Source organism: Lepisma saccharinum, chromosome 10 (genome assembly GCF_977018435.1).
Source record: "Lepisma saccharinum chromosome 10, izLepSacc3.1, whole genome shotgun sequence".
NCBI classification, from domain to species: domain Eukaryota; kingdom Metazoa; phylum Arthropoda; class Insecta; order Zygentoma; family Lepismatidae; genus Lepisma; species Lepisma saccharinum.
This window is the reverse complement of record NC_139238.1, coordinates 44,850,079-44,874,569: the sequence shown is the minus strand read 5'-3', so window position 1 is coordinate 44,874,569 and position 24,491 is coordinate 44,850,079. Positions and strand designations below refer to the sequence as shown.

The window sequence follows — 24,491 nt, the reverse complement described above, 5'->3', positions numbered from 1 at the left end:
TAAGAACTTTTTTGAATTGCATTTGCATATTGTCTCTAAGTCAGCCAACTGTAGCCTTGGTATAAGAATTGCTTTATCATTGTAACTAAGTTTAAGAATAATTAATTCTTTGACTACTTTACCAAAATTGTCTTTATAGCAGTCCTCTCCAGTTAAAAATCATGCAGAACACTTCATTACCAGTCACAAATAACAAACATTCCCAAGTCACTACCTCTCAGCACATTAGGTACAGGAAGGATGAAAGCGCAGATTGATCATGCACAGATCAACTCAAGGATTGCCTCACATCCTTTCAAAACATGTCTTTGAATCTTCTGCTGTGCATGATCCATATCTAATTCCATGAATGTCTTTCCTTGGAAAAAAATGAGTGGAAAGTAAAGGGAACAAAAAAAAAAGATCTTCTACCAACTTTGACCCACCAAAATAGCCTACTTTTAAGCTGTATGCACTGCTACATTTACAAAATCACTTGCTCACACTTGGGTTCCAGTAAATAAAATGTTGAGGAAACTCAGTTTTGGAGCTGACAACACAAACTGGATGTGGGTATCAAATAAATCAAACCCTTTGCAATGAGATTTCACAGATCTTCAATTGTCATACAAGCGCTGCTCCTGCATTATTTTCCTGGGGATTCACTTAAGTCATGTGACACATATTCAGTTTCCGCAAATATACTTCCTTCGCTAAACAAAAGAATGGGGGAGGGGCTTAAAATGTTTGTTCAATTTTTTTTCATCTGGGAATATAAGGTTTCATAGTAGGTGTGTGAGAATAAATTCAATAAATTCAACTACAATAAATTGTGTCTTTATGAAAAAAATGGGGGTTTTATTGGAAAATCATGGATGTCCTCAGGTAGGGGCAAGGAAAATAGTTTTTTGCAGGAGGGGCAAGAAACACTCCATCAGTCTGAAGTTATTGCAATGCTTTTATAAGAATTACCATAAATTACTGTGATTGAAATGAAATTATATGGGTGTAATATATAGTTTTTGGTTGACATTCATTTTCCGATTGGGGGGCGGCCCCCTTTTTCCCTTCTGGATGTCCATGTCGACTAATCAGAACTGATCCTACATTTATTAAAGGGAAATGGCAACTAATGACATGTGCATACTAGAAATCTAACCTGAGACCCTTTCATTGATACGCGACAGCTTTGTTCAAATTTGGAGCTGGTCGACCAGCACACGCTAACATTCTATCAACCGACAAGAAAGTTTGTTTACGTTAATTACATACATTTTTAGCAGTCATTACTTACCTGCGCAGGCAGAAACACCTACACTGAATCAATGGACGTAACGTAGTCTATCCCTCGCTTCACTCACAGCATCATTTTATACTTTCCAACAAACATCCAAGCAATTCAAAAACTAACAAACTTGAGACACTGACAGTTTGACACCGAGTGACAACAAGTCACATCTTCGCGCCATTCTTTCACTTTCATGAACCCTAAGTGTTTCAACCTTTATGGAAAACCTATGCACGAACTATTTTGATATTGTATCTCTTTTATTTTCATTCATCGCATTTAATTCCAGCTTTTACTCATTTCTACTCATCCTTCTCTGCCACAATCTTGCATTTATTCCAAGAAGTTTGGCACAAAAATCATACAAAGAGAAGATTGAATTTGTAATGTGTGCGTTTTAAACTTGAACTGCACAGGGCAACACTGGAAGGGAGGAAGCAGCGAGAACAGTGCCTTCTTGTGCTGCGGCTTCTGCAAGAGCGCAAACTGCACATGCCCATATACCTGATACGAAGGGTCGGCAGTATTCTCTTCCATGTATTTTGCCCTGTTCCCACCTCGAGCTTCTGCTCAGCTGTCCCGTGAGGGTTCAGTTGACGGTCTGCACCAGGATGGCCAACTCGCGGTTTCTCCTTCACAGCAAAAGAGTTTGCCGTGTCTCGGACACAAATACATGACTTATTGTGTAAAACTTTTAGCGAAATATTGTGAAAAGGTAAAGACATTGTTTTATTGTTCATTCTAGAGGTGATTACTATATATTACTGTGGGTTCACTGCTCCTGTGCACTATAGGGTTAACCGTGCCTGTTGTCATACCTTGTAATTGAAATTTCTGCTAGGTCAAGTAATAAAATCCTATGTTACTATAATTTCTGTGGTTTTTTAAACCCAATTTTATAGATCAAAAAGAAAAGGCTTCATTATTCTAGGTATGCATGTAGCTTAACCTTACTCTGCAATGTCACAAATTAGGTCACATACAATACCCCATTTTGACCAAACGAGTTGAACCTAAAAGTTGAGATTTTTACTGTGTGTTAGGTTCATGAAGAGCTTACTTTGTGCCAAATTTCAAAATTTTTCATGAGGACCCATCTGAGATATTTAACCCCAAAAACTGTCAAAATTCCATGAGCGGCCATGTTTGAACCCATACTGAAAAAAGGGGGTGCATTTCTAACCATTGATATTTTATTTGCAGACACCCTGCAGGTAGGTCTACACATAAAACAAATTTCAAGCCTTAGACTAAACTCCTTAAAAATCCAATTTTTCAACTATTGTTACCCAAATTTCCACCATAATTTTCATATTTAGGATGCAATTTTGAGCAAAACATACTTGAATATTATAGAAAGTATACTTCATTAGCTACAAAATAAATGAAATTTTTGTTTCTCGGTCTCTAGCTCTAATGGGTTTTGAGATATTAAGGTTTTTGTAAACTGCTTCATGAGTAAAAAAGAACATGCACCATGTTGGAAAAATGGCCACCTCAGGAGAACCAAGTACAGGAAATTTTTCTGAACATTGGCTTTGATATCTAGAAACATGTACAAACTTATGTGCTAAAAATGTTGTTTTTTTTTCCAAAATTATTATGCAGCCAATTATTTTAAAATTGGTTGATTTGGCATGGAATGACCCTGTTGTGAAACCTAGTACAACCCTGGCATGGATGTAAATGGGAGGGTTGCTAAAAAGCCCTGTTAGGAGCACAGGGGAGAATATTATATCACTTTCTTTTAACATGCAAACACAGCAACAACAATTGCAGGATTCCTCTGGGCAATCTTGGAAAAGGGAACCTGATTTCTTTGTATAATGTCCACTTTGCAACTGAAATTGTCACCTGAACCAGGTTATACAGATTGCTGCACTAGGAACCAGTTTTTCTTACTAATCCTGCCTAGTTGTTGGGCCGAGTTTTTCTCCTTCTCCCACTTGGCGAGTCAACAAAAGTGCCATGGTAAATACATTTTTGGAACATTGTGTGGCTAGTGGTTCTTCTACATTAAACTATTTTATGAAGAACTTTTAAAACTGTTGATACAGGTTTTTTCTCTGGTGCAATTTTGCTAATATCCGAATTATTGCTCAAGATATACCCTCTCCTTTTTTAAAAGTGATACTATTTGTGACGTGCTTAGTGTTATTATCCCCTGAATGGCACAGAGATTGGTTGTTTTATTTTCGTAAATTTTATAGTGAAGGCAATTTTATCCTCAATTCAGGTGCGATATAGCACTTATTTATTCAACCATTGGGCTATTCCATTTGTCATGGAATCAGTTTGGGACTGTCAGCATGTACTTTATGATTGATAGTTTCTAAGTATGTAATAGTGTGAGAATCAGGTCATGCATATTGTAGTGTACAGTTACCTATGTACATCTAGGAAACATGGCATGTTGAAGTGTAACACAGAAGACAATAAACCTAAAACACATTAATAATGATAATGTCACAGAATCATCTTCGGGTCAACCATAGTATAATGACACATAGTAACAGTAACATTAGTGAGATGCACAAAGAATAAACAAATATCAATTATTCAGAAATAAGTACATGATGCAAGGAACACAATGCAAAATATACAAGATATTTTAAATTCAGATACACAGAGTCATACTCCTCCCATTTTACCAACTGAAACTTGTAGAGTCAATCAGTACTCATTTGCTTTGGTGTGTGAAAGAAGTAGGCAGTTATCTGTGGAGAAATGTTTCTAAATGCAAAATCATAAGGTGACGACGTGCTTCACCACTGACGAGAAATTTCATTTTTGTTATTTAGGTTCGCTTTTCTTCACATTTGGCTAGTCCCTGCTACTACCTTGCATCGTAGCCATGCTGTACTAACCACTCTGCCACAGAAGTTGGCCCCACTGACAGAACAGTGATTTTCTGTCAAGCTTGTATGAAGTAGATAGGTTTAACTATTACATTGATTTAGAAATATGTGTTCCTTTCCCACGTGGAAAATACTACATTGTATATGCATAGTTTTACATAATGATCTTCTACAAAAGTCTCAGCTGCTGACATAATTTCCGACTCGTTCGATACCCGGTGGAGGCACATATAGTTCGGATCCCACTTTAAACTGTAGGTCCAGTCCCGATTACCCTCTAAAAATGTTTTTCTACCTCTCGCTTTGATCTTACATTACCTCAGTTCTGAATACATTAATGCTAAATTATGTGAAAAACATAGTTTGTGTTGCATTACACTATTAAGCAGCACTTGATGTGGAATATGTTGGCTGGAGAGATGTTTGGTGGAGCCTTGGGGTTAGCTGTGAGGATGAGAGAGCTGCGGAGATGACATTCTCCTGCATCCCCCCTCACTTTGAACACTAACACTAGGTCAAACAATATTATTTATTCTAAAATTTAATGTGTATACACAGTTAAACAGCTCATATACTCGTGCAAAAAAATATATGCAAGTGTTTAAACTGTTTGATTTGTTGTTTTAAATCCACTTTATACACAGAAGGCTAATCGAGACTGAACCTACAGTTTATAGTGGGATCCGAACCACTGTGCCATGAGCCTCCAGTGGCTATCGAACCCGGGACCACTTGATTACAAGTGCTTTACATTAACCAGGTTGTGTTATCTTAGCTTTCCTGCAAATGAGGATTTCATTCAAACTATTGCCAATTGATTGTGAAACATTTGTGTGCAATTAGTACAATGGTAACACAATTTTACTTCTTCAGAGAAATTTAAATTGGAACATCCTTCAAAATATATATTTTCTTTTAATGGTGCAACTTGTTTATACATCACTTGTTAACAATTAAGTTCACAACAGACGTTAGCAAATGTTCTTCTTGTGAGAGTTACTGACGATTCCCCGCAAATGTGAATTTTAATCAAAATAATATTACTAGTTTGTAAATCGTTAGCATACTTTTATGCATAAACTGTAATTCTAATACAGTATAACTGTGAATTACAAGAAGAAAATTGAAAAAAGTTTATGTTCAATGCCTATTTTAATGTATTTTTTTTAATTTAGGGTGCCTTTTTAGTACCTTTTCTTGTTTTATAGCTCCTTTTTAAGTGCCTAATTCAATCATTTTTTATGCCTATTTGATATCATAATATTTACTCCAGACCACTCCTTGTATAATTTGCCTTGTAATTCTGCTAAATTTATTGAGATATATTGATAATTGCAAAAATGTTATCAGTACACCATAGAGGAGCTATTCTTATCCTCACAGAGGTCTGTGGAGGCTTGAAGAAATATTACAGTGGATTTTATGTTCCCCAATTTACACTTTCCTGCATTTTCTTTCAATCTTGATGGTCCCAACATAGCAAAATGTTATAAAATTTTCCCGGATTTTACATTTTCTCACATTTTAAGTTCTTTCAATTTGGTCCCCTGAAAAACGTAAAATCGAGGTTCCACTTTACTAGCTTTTTACTTATCTTCGAGGTTCAAGGAAAATAGAATGTACATTATTAACTACACTGATTTAAATATGTAATAAGTCCCATGACTTGTTGGAGGCAAAAACATGCCAATATTTATATTTTATATTAGATATTTTTTAATAATACAGAACTTCTTTGTAAAGTCAGCTATTATAAAATCAACATTTCCAGATCATCAGTAAGCCAAGCACAGTCCACCTGCATTAGTCTTGATCTTTGACACAAACACAAAACAATAAGATATAGAAACAACTGAACGCTGTGCATATTACAAGACTTTCAAGCATCAGCCTTCTCATTATAGTGATATTAGGCTACCATTTATTGTTCAGTAATATTTAATTTAAAAAATGTATCAGTATTGAAATGTAATAAATGACTCTTGACAAACATACTTTAACTGCATTTTAAGACTGTTTAAATATTATGTTAAGTGCTGCGGGTTTTCAGCATCAAAAGACATTTAAAAGGGGTCTGTGGTGAATGAAATATCACAAACTATGGCCATAGAGAGTTTACATGGCTGTCCAGAAGGGAGAGACAAAGGGGGAGGGGGAAGTGTACCCTTACCTGAAAATAAATGAAAAACTTATATATTTTGTATATAATTTCATTTCAGTCTCAGTAATTTGTTTTAATTATTTTAGGTGTCTGATAAGTACCAAGTAAGATCAGAACTGACCATGGCAAGAACACAAAATCTTCAAATTGAAGCAGGATTTTTGGGAATAAACTCCTTACTTGCTTCCCTCCCCTCCTCCTTCCTTGAAAAAGTCATGATATCGCACATAGAGAGTTATATATCTTCGAGATTAACTTGTGTGTTGTGATTTTCCAGGAAGATGATGAACAAGATGCTTATTACCAACATGCTCTCACAGGAGAACAACAAGGAAGAGGTGTAGATGAGAATGGTGCAGGCAGAGAGAGTATTATCTCTCTTACGGGCGAACCAAGTAGAAGATCTCGATCTTCCTTGCAGGTATGTTTTGCACTATCTTTGTTTAAAAAATGGTTGCAGGACTAAGTTAATATCTGTGAAATAGTGACATCGAAGTTGTGTCCTTGAAAGTAAGACAACAAGTATTTTTTAAAAATACTTACGTGATGTGAGTATACTCCGTTTATAAAAGCTACGTTCCACGCAATATTGAAAAACACTTCAAGGAATACAAGAGAGAAGGAAAGGAAAAGAAAAATGAGGCAGAAGAAAAGGGTGTATATAGAATACGATGTGTTTGTGATAAGGAGTATATTGGGCAAATGGGAAGAAACATGGAAGTGAGGTTGAAGGAACACGATAAGGATATCAGGGATCAAATACCCAGAACAGGTTTATCCACACACATCATAGAAAAACAACATAAAATTAAGAAAAGGCAGGTCATTAGAATGGAAAATCAACAAATAAATAGGGATGTGTATGAGGCAGCTAATATATCCAAGGAAAGGAATAAGAAATTGAATAGAGATGACAGGAACCTAGATGAAATTTGGATAAAGATGTTTAAAAGGTGGTATAACAGTAGAAATAACAAAATAGGATTTCATGTCACGCTGGAAGTAAACCGCGCAGCCCAGGAAATATGGGATTTCGAACTGGACATGACGTAAGCATAATGCAGGGAGGATGGGAACAACGTGGGAGGGGAATAGCCACGAGGAACTTCCTGCATTCCACTGGAAACCATCTGGAATCAACACGAACGTTTGAGTAAAGTGGGTTTTTACAGTTTTAAGTTTTAACTTTTATATGTTTCCAGGGGCTTTACATGAAGGAAGAAATAGAAAACCGAAAGCTCCATTTAGGCATGTGTAAGTTTTTAACTACTTTTTTACCAAGTGAATCCTTTTACCCTATTCCTTGTTCGACGTAAATTGACATGGCATGGAGTACTGATACATGCCAAGAAAAAGCCTGAAGAAGGGGCTTTTATAAACAAAGTATACTCACATCACGTAAGTAAACGATTTTTATTTTTTAAAAATACTTATTGTTTCCAAAAGTGAATGCAAATTTGAAAGTAAGGGTGTGCCAATAACAATTTACCGATATCAGTGATATTCTTCTTGATTCTCACTGATACCAATACTAATACTTGGAAATTGTATAATTCGAAGTCTAAAATATGTATCAATTTTATCATATAATTTTTCATAATTTATTTATAATTTCACATGAGAGAATTATACTTACAAAATCCATTTTCCCATAATCGTATGCATTGTACATAACTTCCAGGATATATAGACTGCATAAAAGTGTTGCAGTGCATTTTTGCAAGTATTGGTTCATGTACATGATAATATTCCAACAAACACTTTCTGACGCCAATACCAGAGGTGTCAGTTGACAAGACTATAAGAAGGAGAAGGCTGGGACCATACCTGATCAAGTGGTTCTTGACGTTGACGAAAGCGTGATGTCAGCAGGCGAACAGATTGCTCAGCTATTTCGCAGCAAAATCAATGCAGAAATTATGAACAAAAAAGAGCCGTCACTATGCCCATAAGATAGTTGGGACTCAATATACAGATTCACTTAGGATCCGAAATAATGTATGTCTTCAGAATTGATTATACAGCTATTAACACATGTATTGCATTGGTAGTTTTTAGGTCATCACATTTCTATGTGAAACCTAAAGTTTTATGTAAAATTGAAGTAAATATGCCTGGTCATACATTTTGTTAAATAAAGAAAGGCAGAAAGTCAAAATTATGGATAAGTTGAATATGTAAAAGAAAAGAACCTCATCTAGTGCTCTCTTTTAGGGGTGAGAGAGGAGCTGTTTTCACTTAACCTTTGCTTCGTCTATTGATGTTTATTTCTTCATTAATTTTTCCTTATTCATATTATAGTTCTGAGTCTTTTGAATCTTTGAACTATACTACGAGGAATGTGAGGAAGTTCCGTGTGTATTATGTCACAAACACTTTAAACAGCTTTCAACTGAACGAAAACTTAGGTGAAGAAATTCGAGGCTGTTTATAGTATATATATAATCAGTGGGATGTCGAACAGATGGTTTGTGGAAGCTTGTTGCGTCCACTTAACTTTGGGGGGGGAGGGGGCGATTATGATGAAAATTTGCCTCAATAAATAATAGAGTAATGGAGGATGGAAGTTCAACTATACATTGCCATTTAAGCATCACTCGTATATAAATAGCAAGTTGTGTATTTCCAAGGGAATTATAACAGTTACTATGTATTATTAGTATTATTCACGAGACTAGACACAAGAAGAGATAGAATTTTCACAAGACGAGACAGACCAGTGTCAACACTGTATCTATTATTTGAGGTGCACAATATCCAGCTATTACATATTAAACCTTAAATTGCCATGTGAATTCTGATGTGGAATTGCCCTTGGTAGGGGAAGTTTACAACTCTATAGTAAGAAAATTGAGCACTAGGCACTGTGCAAATAACAATTTACTGATATCAGTGATATTCTTCTTGATTCTCACTGATACCAATACTAATACTTGAAAATTGTATAATTCGAAGTCTAAAATATGTATCAATTTTATCATATAATTTTTCGTATTTTATTTATAATTTCACATGAGAGAATTATACTTACAAAATCCATTTTCCCATAATATATAGACTGCATAAAAGTGTTGCAGTGCATTTTTGCAAGTATTGGTTGGTATGAGTATGGTCTTGAGTATTACTGTTGCACTTAAGAGTGTTGTGGGAATTTTGGTGTGGCAATTGAGAATTAAATTATTTGGTGGATGTCGAGATTCAACTCTTCAATATCAAAAATATTTTACTATACTTGTGAGAGTCTTTGTTATAAATTACAATATTTCTTTTATTCTAATAATTGTAACCTAATTGAAGTGTATGGTAGCCTGATGTTGTGTAATGAGACTACTGGTATGGCAATCCACTAACAAGTCTCGTTAGATGCTTTATTTTATATATTTATTTATTTACTGCCCTCAACAGAGGTAAACCTCCAATTACAGACAGCAGAAAATAAAACAAAGAAAACAATACAATTAGCGAATATATAAACATACATCAACCGATAATACAAGTAATCAATAACGTAATCAATAATGAAATTAAACAATCTGACCCTTTCTCTTATCTTTCACCATACAAGAACAGAAATACCTATAGATGTATAATTGTAGAATATAATGGAAAATAATGGGAAAAATAGTGATAACGGAATGATTACAGTGTATTTGTTGTCATAATTCTGATTCAATCATTTTTTTATATAGTGAATGGCAATGATAAAATCTAAGGCCTGGTTATTCATTGAAAGCATATTATACGAATCACACATTCTCCTTAATGGGCTGCTTATATATTTCTGAGTTTTAGGAATTTTCAGAATCAGTAAGTTTCACCCATCTAAATTACATTTCTCGTATTGAATTGTAGTTGACTGAGGAAATAACTATTGTCTAATATACCGTTTACAGTTTTATGTAAGTATAAGTGATACAGAATATTCCACCTATTACAAAGGCTCTTAAAATTAAATCCATGTAGCAAATTTTGATATGGCACATTATATTGTACTGGCTTATTATATTTATATAATATAAATACCTCAAAAATTTCTTCTGTGTTCTCTTCACGGTATTTTCATGCGATTTGTAGATTGGTGACCATATAAAGCTCATCTGGGTTTTGTTTGCCGATGACGTCACACCCACGCCAGTTGCGAAAAGAGGCATGTCTGATCCAGCCTTTCCTTCTAGTAGTCTTGGCCAGTTGATACCAATAGATCAGTCCTACCTTCAGAATTCAACCAGAGGGTGGTAGGAGAACATGTAGTAGCACAGTGTTCATCTGAGCAGCGGATTATTGTTTCTTGACAATGGATGCAGAAGGAAAAGAGAGAGAATATATAATTTCTCTTATTTTAAAAAACTGGATAAGACAGTCACTGAAAACATGAGACGTTTAGTGGCCTACAGAGCCTAGATGTTATCATGAACCCATATGTATCAAATTGTGGCTGGGTGCATATTACTTACTCACTATATAATATAAACAATACTAAAAATAGTATAAATTTATTTTAAAAAAAAACTACTTACATAAGTGAGTATGCAATTGTTGAAGAACGACGTTTCAGGGTACAACTGCCCCCTTCATCAGGTTCACAATTCTTTCTAAGCACGAAAACATAATGCTGCGTTGTAAAGTACAATATGAGGATTAGGTAGAGGCTTGGGTTAAAAACACTTAAAAACTGTCCCTGACATATTTCAATTTAAAAAACTCTCACTATTTAAAAGACCCATTAAAGCCGAAAACACCTGTATCCATTAAGATCCCTCAGAAACGGGAACTCGTAAAAAAGGATAAAAACATGCACGATTGTACAGCTGACACTGGTGAAACAACTTCCATTGGAGAAGAGGTGAATGCTATTTCCCCTCTATCCCTTTCCTACTCTCCCCTCCATCTACGTCACCATTCCAGCACGAACTCATGTACTACACAGGCAGCTCTGACGACTTCCAGAGTATGGAATCCAATGTTAGGTTATTTTTTTGTTGGTTTGTCCCACTTTTTGAAAAGCCTCACCCATCCCTCTTTCATATTACCATCATCCTGATTAAGTTTTACATTTCTCCCCATGCAAATATTTGCAGCCTCGTAAACATTTCTATTCTTTCTTCCCACCTCCATAATCCATGCTACTTCCTTTTCTTTTTCATCCTCTTTATTGCATAATCTTCCTGCTCTAATGCAGAAATTAAGAAAACATTTGTTTTTATTTTCCTGCGATGTTTTGATTTTTTATTTATGTACATGTTCCCGGCTAACGGTTTATGGTACACACCTGTCTTTATTCCCTTATCCAATTTTGTAATACTAAGATCCAAATAATTAATCCTATAGTCTACAAGGTTTTCCCTGGTGAATTTAATCCGTGTGTCTTGTTTTCCTAACTCTTCAAAAATATTATCAAGCTCTCCTTTCTTTCCTATAATTAGTATATCATCGATGTACCTCCCGTAAAATTTGATATCAACCCCTGTTTGCAACAGAGCAGCCTTTTCTATATAGTGCATGAAGATGATGGCTACAATACCGGAAATCGGGTTGCCCATTGCTAGCCCCTCTTTCTGCCTATAAATCCGATCATTCACATAGAAAAAGTTATATCCAGTTACCAGTGTAAACCATCTAACATATTCCCAAGCTATTAATATATCAACCCATTTTTCAAATAGCCATCACTGTAGACAATCGGCTGCTTTCCCTCTGGGTACACTTGGATACAAATTTTCCTTTTTGGGCTTAGAAAGAATTGTGAACCTGATGAAGGGGGCAGTTGTACCCTGAAACGTCATTCATATTCATATTCATATTCATATTCTTTATTTCCGTTGACCTATGTCCATAGGTATGGAAATCGTCACATAACAATACATACAGTAATAAAATATTAATACAATTTTAGACAAGGATTACAGTAATGATTTTAAGAACTACTACATGAAGGAAATCCAAATACACTAATAAAAATATTAATACAATTATAGACAAGAATTACAGCAATGATTTTAAGAACTTCTGCATAATGAAATCTAAATAGAGGAAGAATACACTATTGGAGTAAAATTACATACAATATTTAAGGCGAGCACAATAATAAGCAAAGAATTTTTTTTTTTTAGTGTAAAAATAAGATGTAAAAGTAACTATGTAACTTATACAACATGGAAGAATGCAATATCTATACAGAACCGATTAATGATTATTTTGGCACAATAATAGCATATAGTGAATACTTCATACGTGATAATATAAATAGTATAATTCCATTTTCTGTACAACCGAACCCTCTTTGTTGACAATTTATGTAATTTAATATTTACAAATTTAGAAATTCATTTATTGAATAAAAACAATGTCGTAATAAGAATTTTGTTAATTCCCTCTTAAATTGGGTAGTTGATTCCATTGTTTTCATGTGATCAGGTAATTTATTATACAGGTGGATACCTACGAATTTAGGACCTTTTTCAAGGAGAGTGGTATTATGAGTTTGTATAACCAGATTGTGATTTTTTCTTGTGTTGTATTGATGTACTTCCTTGATACGTTTGGAGAAACTAGACATATCTTGTTTTACATAGCACAGTTGCATACTCACTTACGTAAGTAGTTCTTTAAAATAATTTTATACTATTTTTAGTATTGTTTACATATGTATCAATGGAACAAGAGGTTTGTTCAAAGTATAGTGTCCGTTGGTGACGATTAATGATCTGAGCACCTGTCAGCAGTATGTTTACCCAATTACGTGGCTCACTTCAGGAACGGGCATTGTCTGATGAACTCAGTATCACCATTTTAATACTGCGCCAAAAATTTTTAGTAAGCACCAAATAAATGCAATTCTTGTGATATAATTTTGGTTCAGCGACTGAAAAATAAACTGAAAGGCAAGGGACATTGTGACATTTTAGCAATGCACAGCAGCAACAAATGAGCTGATTAGCATGTAAAAAGGAACTTTCTGAACCTGTTTACAAAGCCTGCAGAGGTTCTGGCATGTTGACAATAGATGTGACTACTTTGAGGGAGCAGAGACCATTAGTTAATCATTTTAATATTGAATCTTGGTCAAGCCTGCACTTTCCCTGAAAGTTCTATGTAATACATCTCCTGTGTGTGCCAAACTGTATTTTATTTATTTATTTATTGAAATTTATAGTACAGCAGAAGCCATTTTAAACCAGAAAGAAACAACAGTAAAACAGTAGACTGAGGTTAAAAACACAAAAACTAGGATAAAATAAAATAAACAAAAATAAACAAGCCAATACAGTACCAAGGTTAACAGATCAGTTTCACAAAATCATTACTTTTCTACAATTCTTTCTATAAAAGATAAATATGAACTGAAAATGTCTACTTGGTTTGAGATGTTATTGATCTGATTTGGTAGCCTATGAAATAATGAACGTTGTATGAGTGAGGCTGGGAGTTGTAGTGTGGAAAGTTTCCTTGCTCTGTGTTTTATGTCTAGGCACTCTGAGGGAGAGTTCGTGGACTGGGATGCTGCATCTTAAGTTTCCATTTATGATCTTGTATAGTAATTTCATATCTGCAACGTATCTATGAGTTTCTGGAGTATTAATGTACAGATTTACAAGCAGATCTCTCATAGGCAGGCAATATACAGATCTATGCTGGGAGAGACTGAGCACTGCGAATATTATCAGTGTTTCAAAGGTAGAAAACTCCATTGTGGTAGCAGTGTCAGAGACAATTCCACACAGATAAAAGAATGAGAGTGGAAAATTAGGTCAACCCAGGATTGACTTAGTAGCTCAATTGGTAGATAGATTTGAGTTCTGCAATGCTCCATTTTTCACTAAAATTTTCACATAGTACATCTCCTGTGAGTGTAAAATCATAAGGTGCTTATAATTGTAATAATATTTGTGATAATAGTTCTGCTTTAATAGCCGTCATTTTATTTTCTCATAATCTGAAGAGTACTTAAAAAAAAAAACAATTAGTGCAATATTGTAATAATCATTTAACAAGTACATGATAGTTCCACAAATCATATTTATTTTAATGCCCTCAAATATTTTCAGACTACTTGTTGCCAACAGCAGAAAAGCAGTTTAGAAAGCCAGCTAACAGCTGATCACATGTCACGTAATGAAAAGTCACTTGGCAGGCTTCTGCTCTTGTGCCACAGTATAGGCTTCTCCTTTCACATCATAAAATTGTTCTGTATTTATTCTTGCTATTACAGAATGATAGAGTGAACACCGACATTCAAGAGGGATCTCAAACAAATAGAGTATCAAGTACTACAGTGCAAAGAGACAGTTCATTTATGTTGGATAGAAGGAGCAGACAGTCTGGCATGTTAGATGAAGCTTCATCAGCTGCTAGAAGACAAAGTGAAGTTACAGATGATGAAGAATCTTCTCAACGAGAATATCTTCCATCGGTATTTCATATATTGAAAGTTTACAGTCTTTTCTTGTTGGTTTCAAGACAATTCCAATGTTCTTTACTAACTCAATAATTCAATTTACAGTAACAATTATGTAATCATAAGTAAATTTTAGGTGGTTTGATTTGATTTAGCATCAGTGTTCTGCTCATTTCCATTCCCACTCCTCCATCATACCCTGCTCTTGACCTTGTAACCTTACAGGTTCAATGCTGACTTTCATGGGCACTGTCTTTTGCCTATGCCTGATGATGTAGCCAGCTGCAGCAAAAAATTTAAATTCTCCACTCTCTGATGAGAGTTTCCTATTCCCTTCAAATGTCTTATACTAGCCCTTCTGGCCTTCATTCCATCCATTTACTTAAATTCGTATTTGTATTTAGGTTATTTGACTTACTTGACTTAATTCCTTTTGCTCCATCAGGAGCATAGGGCTTCAGTGAAACGCCTCCATTTGGCTCTGTGACGTGCCAACTCCTTGACCTCTCTCCATGTTTTTCCTTTCTCGGCTGCTGCTTCTTCTACTGTTCTCTTCCATGTCTTTTTCGGACGTCCTATTTTCCGGGCTCCTTGGGGGTTCCAGTCTAAGGCTGCTTTCTCTATTGCTCCAGTTGGTTTTCGTAAGGTGTGTTCTAACCAACTCCATTTTCTTCTTTTTATTTGGGTTGCAATTGGCTGTTGTTTAGTTTCTCTCCATAATTCTTCATTTGATATTATTTCTGGACATTTTATATTGAGGATACGCCTGAGACAGCGATTAATAAAGGTTTGTATCCTTTTCGTATTAGCTTGTGTGGTTTTCCATGTTTCGCAAGCATACAGTAAAACTGATTTTACATTTGTATTGAAAATCCTTATTTTTGTCTTTCTAGAAACATTGCAGGTTTTCCAAATGGGATACAGTTGTATAAATGCAACATTGGCTTTCTTGATTCTATTTTGTATGTCTTCCTCCGAACCTCCTTCTTTTGTTATGACACTTTCTAAATATGTAAATGACTCTACTTGTTCGACCAGCTCATGACAAACATTCAATTTCTCTTTTCCTCTTGCATTGACTCTCATTTCTTTAGTCTTGTTCACATTAATAGTGAGTCCTGCTATCTTTGCTTCCTCCTATAGTCTTTTTAGTTTCTCCTTCATGTCGCTAAGTCTTTGAGATAATAAGCAGATGTCATCCACAAAATCTAGATCTTCTAGTCTATCTTTGAGTCCCCATTGTATTCCTCTTTTCCTGCAACCCATCATTTTCTTCATAACTGCATCTAGTACTAGCAGAAATATTGTCGAAAATAGAATGCAGCCCTGTCTCACTCCATTTGTAACATCTATGTATTCTGTAAGCTGTCCTTCATGTAGGATTTTGCACCTGAAACCTTCGTACATATCTTTCATTAGGTTTAATATCTTCGTTGGAATACCATAGTCTGCTAGTGTCTGCCACATGACTCTTCTATTTAGCGAGTCAAAAGCCTTTTCAAAATCGATGAATGTAAGATATTAGGTAGCTTGCCATTCATTGTTTTGTACCAGAATTATTCTTAGAGTATTTATTAAATTGACACAACTACGTTGTCTGCGGAAACCAGCTTGTTCTTTCCTCAATCTTGATTCTACAACATCCTTCACTCTATTTAAGATTATTCTTGATAGTATCTTGCTTGGTATACTTAGCAAAGTAATTGCCCTCCAGTTTTTACAGTTAGTTGTATCTCCCTTTTTTGGCAGCTTTACAATTAAACCTTCTCTCCATTCTAATGGAACATTGTCTTCATTCCATATATTCTCTAACATCGGTTGTAATAGGTCAATGGAAGTTTCCACATTAGCTTTAATTCGTTCCAGATTGTTGTTATCCATTCCAGGAGCCTTGCCATTCTTAATTTGCTTTATTGCTAGTCTAACTTCTGCTATAGTTGGAGGACCTAATTTAATTTTGGTATCTTTTCTAATTCCTTCTATTCTTGTTTGATAAAAACAATTAGTGCAATATTGTAAGAATCATTTAACAAGTACATGATATTCTACAAATCATATTTATTTTAATGCCCTCAAATATTTTCAGACTACTTGTTGCCAACAGCAAAAAAACAGTTTAGAAAGCCAGCTAACAGCTGATCACATGTCACGTAATGAAAAGTCACTTGGCAGGCTTCTGCTCTTGTGCCACAGTATAGGCTTCTCCTTTCACATCATAAAATTGTTCTGTATTTATTCTTGCTATTACAGAATGATAGAGTGAACACCGACATTCAAGAGGGATCTCAAACAAATAGAGTATCAAGTACTACAGTGCAAAGAGACAGTTCATTTATGTTGGATAGAAGGAGCAGACAGTCTGGCATGTTAGATGAAGCTTCATCAGCTGCTAGAAGACAAAGTGAAGTTACAGATGATGAAGAATCTTCTCAACGAGAATATCTTCCATCGGTATTTCATATATTGAAAGTTTACAGTCTTTTCTTGTTGGTTTCAAGACAATTCCAATGTTCTTTACTAACTCAATAATTCAATTTACAGTAACAATTATGTAATCATAAGTAAATTTTAGGTGGTTTGATTTGATTTAGCATCAGTGTTCTGCTCATTTCCATTCCCACTCCTCCATCATACCCTGCTCTTGACCTTGTAACCTTACAGGTTCAATGCTGACTTTCATGGGCACTGTCTTTTGCCTATGCCTGATGATGTAGCCAGCTGCAGCAAAAAATTTAAATTCTCCACTCTCTGATGAGAGTTTCCTATTCCCTTCAAATGTCTTATACTAGCCCTTCTGGCCTTCATTCCATCCATTTACTTAAATTCGTATTTGTATTTAGGTTATTTGACTTACTTGACTTAATTCCTTTTGCTCCATCAGGAGCATAGGGCTTCAGTGAAACGCCTCCATTTGGCTCTGTGACGTGCCAGCTCCTTGACCTCTCTCCATGTTTTTCCTTTCTCGGCTGCTGCTTCTTCTACTGTTCTCTTCCATGTCTTTTTCGGACGTCCTATTTTCCGGGCTCCTTGGGGGTTCCAGTCTAAGGCTGCTTTCTCTATTGCTCCAGTTGGTTTTCGTAAGGTGTGTTCTAACCAACTCCATTTTCTTCTTTTTATTTGGGTTGCAATTGGCTGTTGTTTAGTTTCTCTCCATAATTCTTCATTTGATATTATTTCTGGACATTTTATATTGAGGATACGCCTGAGACAGCGATTAATAAAGGTTTGTATCCTTTTCGTATTAGCTTGTGTGGTTTTCCATGTTTCGCAAGCATACAGTAAAACTGATTTTACATTTGTATTGAAAATCCTTATTTTTGTCTTTCTAGAAACATTGCAGGTTTTCCAAATGGGATACAGTTGTATAAATGCAACATTGGCTTTCTTGATTCTATTTTGTATGTCTTCCTCCGAACCTCCTTCTTTTGTTATGACACTTTCTAAATATGTAAATGACTCTACTTGTTCGACCAGCTCATGACAAACATTCAATTTCTCTTTTCCTCTTGCATTGACTCTCATTTCTTTAGTCTTGTTCACATTAATAGTGAGTCCTGCTATCTTTGCTTCCTCCTATAGTCTTTTTAGTTTCTCCTTCATGTCGCTAAGTCTTTGAGATAATAAGCAGATGTCATCCACAAAATCTAGATCTTCTAGTCTATCTTTGAGTCCCCATTGTATTCCTCTTTTCCTGCAACCCATCATTTTCTTCATAACTGCATCTAGTACTAGCAGAAATATTGTCGAAAATAGAATGCAGCCCTGTCTCACTCCATTTGTAACATCTATGTATTCTGTAAGCTGTCCTTCATGTAGGATTTTGCACCTGAAACCTTCGTACATATCTTTCATTAGGTTTAATATCTTCGTTGGAATACCATAGTCTGCTAGTGTCTGCCACATGACTCTTCTATTTAGCGAGTCAAAAGCCTTTTCAAAATCGATGAATGTAAGATATTAGGTAGCTTGCCATTCATTGTTTTGTACCAGAATTATTCTTAGAGTATTTATTAAATTGACACAACTACGTTGTCTGCGGAAACCAGCTTGTTCTTTCCTCAATCTTGATTCTACAACATCCTTCACTCTATTTAAGATTATTCTTGATAGTATCTTGCTTGGTATACTTAGCAAAGTAATTGCCCTCCAGTTTTTACAGTTAGTTGTATCTCCCTTTTTTGGCAGCTTTACAATTAAACCTTCTCTCCATTCTAATGGAACATTGTCTTCATTCCATATATTCTCTAACATCGGTTGTAATAGGTCAATGGAAGTTTCCACATTAGCTTTAATTCGTTCCAGATTGATGTTATCCATTCCAGGAGCCTTGCCATTCTTAATTTGCTTTATTGCTAGTCTAACTTCTGCTATAGTTGGAGACCCTAATTTAATTTTGGTATCTTTTCTAATTCCTTCTATACTTGTTTGATAAAAACAATTAGTGCAATATTGTAAGAATCATTTAACAAGTACATGATATTCTACAAATCATATTTATTTTAATGCCCTCAAATATTTTCAGACTACTTGTTGCCAACAGCAAAAAAACAGTTTAGAAAGCCAGCTAACAGCTGATCACATGTCATGTAATGAAAAGTCACTTGGCAGGCTTCTGCTCTTGTGCCACAGTATAGGCTTCTCCTTTCACATCATAAAATTGTTCTGTATTTATTCTTGCTATTACAGAATGATAGAGTGAACACCGACATTCAAGAGGGATCTCAAACAAATAGAGTATCAAGTACTACAGTGCAAAGAGACAGTTCATTTATGTTGGATAGAAGGAGCAGACAGTCTGGCATGTTAGATGAAGCTTCATCAGCTGCTAGAAGACAAAGTGAAGTTACAGATGATGAAGAATCTTCTCAACGAGAATACCTTCCATCGGTATTTCATATATTGAAAGTTTACAGTCTATTCTTGTTGGTTTCAAGACAATTCCAATGTTCTTTACTAACTCAATAATTCAATTTACAGTAACAATTATGTAATCATAAGTAAATTTTAGGTGGTTTGATTTGATTTAGCATCAGTGTTCTGCTCATTTCCATTCCCACTCCTCCATCATACCCTGCTCTTGACCTTGTAACCTTACAGGTTCAATGCTGACTTTCATGGGCACTGTCTTTTGCCTATGCCTGATGATGTAGCCAGCTGCAGCAAAAAATTTAAATTCTCCACTCTCTGATGAGAGTTTCCTATTCCCTTCAAATTTTTTATACTAGCCCTTCTGGCCTTCATTCCATCCATTTACTTAAATTCGTATTTGTATTTAGGTTATTTAGTGTTGCTTTTCTGCCAGTTTTGGCTAATAGTGACAATTCGTGAACACCCATGCCTAGGCCTGGAGTCCAACTTGGGAACTTCAGTACCATTCACAGAGGTTGATTCACTTCCATCTAGATGAGGAGGAAATTTCAGATTCACAACTAACATTCGAGCATTCCTAAACCTGAAGGTTTATCACCACAGCAAGATATGTTTTCCACCTTTTCCCATCCTGGAAAAGACAATTCACTCTTGACCATCCTATCCAGTTTCCTTCAGATCCATACATAAAATAATCGGAAAATTAAAATTACTGTTATTCAATAATTTTATTCCCTTTTGACAAAATTTGTTTCCACTTGCACCAACTTATCAATGCAATGTTTTTGATGATCTAATGATTCTGCTGACATCTCAGAATGCTGCTACAAAGGCAGTAAGATTGATTGCTCATCAAAAACAAATTGATCAGAGTAAATTATCTTCACTTCGTACACAAAAATATAGTAATTCGATGTAACTTGTGAAATAGAAATAATTTATTCACCAGTCAATTTCCATGATCTTTGTCACCACTCACATCAAACAAATATATAATTTCTGAATCCTTTGTGCCTTTGTGAATGGGGGCACAAAGCATAACTAATGTTTTATCGCAAGTTAAAAAGTTTGTTTTAAGTGCACTTTTTGCTCAGGAAGGTTAATTGGAATTGGACCTACAGTTTAAAATGGGAATTAAATCTGGGAGCCTTGATTACAAGGCGACAGTGTTAGCACTACACTGTTTGGAGAATTGTTCCTTAAGTTACATGGAATTATTATATATATATGTGTAAGAAGTTACTTTTAAGCATGGTTATAATAATTTAAATTATTTTCGTCTATGTTCCTGCCAAACCAATTTCATTAGAGGCAATGTTAGTGCATAATTAAAGAAAATTGTGCATTTTACATAATTCCAGCATATTTCAGCAAAGAAATACTGACATTTTACTGAACCAACTAGATACACAGGCTCTGGAAAGTATTTGTTGCTATCCGTGAATAAATTTGAACGAATTCTTAATAAAAGATTCACTGAATCAAATTATACTTACCATATTCATTTAGAAATGACAATATTATGGGATAATAATTAGACATTATCTTTTTTCAGGTCGATAGAGATTCTTATATCCTGCATGTAACCACAAAGGAAGCATCAACAGCAAAAAGTGGGTCAATAAATTTACCAGATGATGAAGAACATCATACCAATTCACTTGTGAAGCAAGAGTCAGAAGCATTACCTGAACTGCTGATTCAGCAACCCTTTAGTAAGAAAAGATCAAGTGTTTCCACAGAGGCAATCAGTGAAGCTTCTCTAGAGGTAATTGAATGTAATTTCTGAGGTATTACCAAAAACTTCCCGGAATGGATTGGTGTACTTGTGCTAGAATGTATCAGGTACACTTTATTCATTTGATGGTATATAAAAACTTGAGTATGTTTGTGTCTGGAGTGTGCCGAGTGAAGCTATGTTGTGTTTATTTGGCAGAATGTTGCAATTTGAGAAGAGCTGCAATGTCATGTTTCTGACAAGAGAAAATGCATCACAGTGGTGCTGCGACTACCTTGCCCAAACTTAGACCTTCACTCTTTTCAATGTTGCAGTGGTTATTCTCTTGCATTGTAATTAAGGGGTCACAGGTTTGATCCCCTTGGAGTGGTTTGGATCCCACTCTAAACTGCAGGTTCAGTTTCGATTAGCCTATCTGAGGATAAAGTGAACATAAAATAAACGATGTTGACTTGGGCTGTTATATACTGTCAAGATGAAGGTCCAATACAAGACATGAAAGGGAATACACACCCGATGTGCTTCAGATGTGCTTCCAGCAATAGCAGGACCATAACAGCAAGTATCTCTGCGTGGGGAAGGGGGGAGGCAGTGCTTCTAGATTAACTGGACTCCCAATAAGAACACTTCATTTGGTAGATACACTTTGTCAGTGAATTCCAGGAACTTTCTGGTAATATCTCGTAATTCAAATGTTTAGAAAAATTGGGTTTATAATAATGCAGTTCTGTCTATGTGTTATATGCTTTATTAGGCATGGACTTCTAATAATTTTTAACCGATAGCAATAGAACTAAAAAAAAGTTTACAGTTAATAACTATATAGTGTAAAATGTACACTAGCAAACACATAGTACAATACTGATTGATATGTATTAATATGAGAAAGAAAACCCAGGCTTCTATTTAATTGGAAATACTGGAAATCCTGGAAAAGTCAGAAAAATTAACTTGTGAGTAAAAAATTCATCGAAAAATCAGGGAATTTTGTAATAATATTCAATAGCCTGTGAAAGACAGAAAAATTAAATGTTTTGTAATTGCCAGTATTAACGAATACAAAAAAATATCTTGAACCAGCTTCTTGGTGGAAGATATTCCATATAATTCTTGTCTTATTTTTGTTCATTTATTTTGAAGAGTATTGAATAACTTATGAGCCATGATGGTCTAGTTGGTAGGGCATCTGACTGCCACGTGGCAGACCTGGGTTCAATTCCCAGTGTGGGTGATCTATGGTCGGAATTTTTCAGGTTTTGTCCCCTGCATAAAGTGGCTCTGGGGCTCACCCAGCTTCAAATCAATGGGTACCGGGGAGGGCAACACTGGAGGGTAAAGGTATACAAAGCATGATGTTGATCACATCACCTCGAAAATGGCCGAGATCAAGAATATGTGATCAAAGCATGGGCATTTCAGGTGGGAACACCAAGTCCGAATGAAGGGTCGGCCCTTTCTTGCTTAATAATTTACTTATGGAATTAGTCACCACAGGCAATGTTTATTTCCCTGAAGTCAGCTGGATTTTCAATAAAACATCATCCATGCATGTTTTAGCTAGAAAATGAGATGCCTCACTATGCAACAAATGTTTTGAACTCTGGTGTTTTATACCTTTTTTGTACCTTTCGGCATGACGCAAGTCATTAAAAAATCTACCTGATTCACAAGCGTCTCTGAACAACAATAGACGTCATTGTTGTGGATGATCCAACTACTGATTGATTTGGTTTATTTTTCTTCGCTTTTTTACCACTTTTTGTTAATTGCAAATATGAATATAAGTGATGATATTGATGAAGTTGATGAAGGGACACCCTTGCTCATGCCGGGATTCGAACCACGGACCTCTGTCGTCTTGGCAAGCTGTGCAAAACACTCTGACACGGAGGTGGGTGGATGATCCAACTATCATACACTCTACTGACGTAACAGTGCCGATTAGTGGTTCAGACCACTGTTTATTGCATCTTGAGAATGCTGATATACATTTTAAAATAATTTTGTCCAGAGACCATTTGATGTAAAGAGTTTTCAAATGAATGCTAAGCACTTCCATTGACACAATATTAAGCAGTTAGATACTAATGAAATAATAATAATAATAATAATAAAAAGAATAGTTTTGTGGGTTAAGTGGTAGAGCAGCCACAGGCTGAACTTCTACCACATCACCAGCTTATTTGACAAAAAATGTGTTGATCTTTTAGTTTTTAATGCACATCGCTGTTCGTGCGATAAATTATACAATGCAGTGGTCATTAAGAAATGGTATATTTGAGTTTGGTAAAGTTACATCAGTCAATATTGCATATTGTAGCATCACACAGCACGAGCGCGAAGAAACGGGTAGGAATTCTACTTCTGTCATCTGCGTCTGAAGGCAGGAAGGGTCACATGAGTCCTAGAACCAATCACGTGGCTCTCTGCTCCCTAGGCAGGCATTCAAGAGAACATTGCACGCGTGCTGTAGAGATTCAAACTTTCCCTCCAGATAGGCAGCAAGGAATATAGAGTCCTTTACGCCAAACCTACCTGGCATCCGGCCAGGAAAGGCACTGAAAAAAATGCTAGAATGAGTGTTGTTAGTGGAACGTTGCAAGCGGATCACAAAAATTAACTATTATAATGCCATGAAGGTCAAACATATATGAAATTAGTGAAGTTTTACTTTACATTTACAGCATTTATGCATTTTTGAAATTTTAAATCAGGGAATGCCGGGCATATGAGCATACTATAATGTTATGCCATTGATGATTGGGAGCCATGAAACTGCATATTTAAGAATTAAATCTAGGAAATCTATTTTTAGTCTTAGTACAAACAATTATGTAAAATATTCCAATTAAATTTTCCCACACTTGTGAGAACAATGGCAACAGAAAATTATGCATCAAGATTTTAAGATTATAGTTTACTTTGACTTACTTTACTGAATTAGCTCTTGAAGTTGCAATAACTTATATAATGTGAAAATTATTGCTCTATTTTAGTACACTGGCAGGCAATATGAGTGACCAAGTTTAGGCCACTGGTAAAACTACAATTATCACAGGGTTTCCAATCTGGGGCCTTTATACCTTGTACTTTGAGAAATTTCTTGTCTCATTTTCAATTCTGTTTTCTCAGCTACCTTTACTTCCTTAGTTTAATATTAAAATTAAATTTTTTAATTGATATTTACTTCCATTCTTACTTTC

General features: G+C 35.3%; 1 protein-coding gene across 1 annotated transcript in view; it reads left to right on the top strand.

Annotated features, from left to right (window-relative positions):
* LOC145994082 (uncharacterized) overlaps positions 1 to 24,491 on the top strand; it is a 184,427-nt gene that overhangs the window by 115,105 nt on the left and 44,831 nt on the right. The window contains exons 12-16 of the mRNA XM_083130167.1: positions 6,564 to 6,707; positions 14,496 to 14,696; positions 16,932 to 17,132; positions 19,368 to 19,568; positions 21,106 to 21,318. Coding sequence (XP_082986293.1) covers positions 6,564 to 6,707; positions 14,496 to 14,696; positions 16,932 to 17,132; positions 19,368 to 19,568; positions 21,106 to 21,318 — 960 coding nt within the window. The remainder of the gene's footprint in view (positions 1 to 6,563; positions 6,708 to 14,495; positions 14,697 to 16,931; positions 17,133 to 19,367; positions 19,569 to 21,105; positions 21,319 to 24,491) is intronic.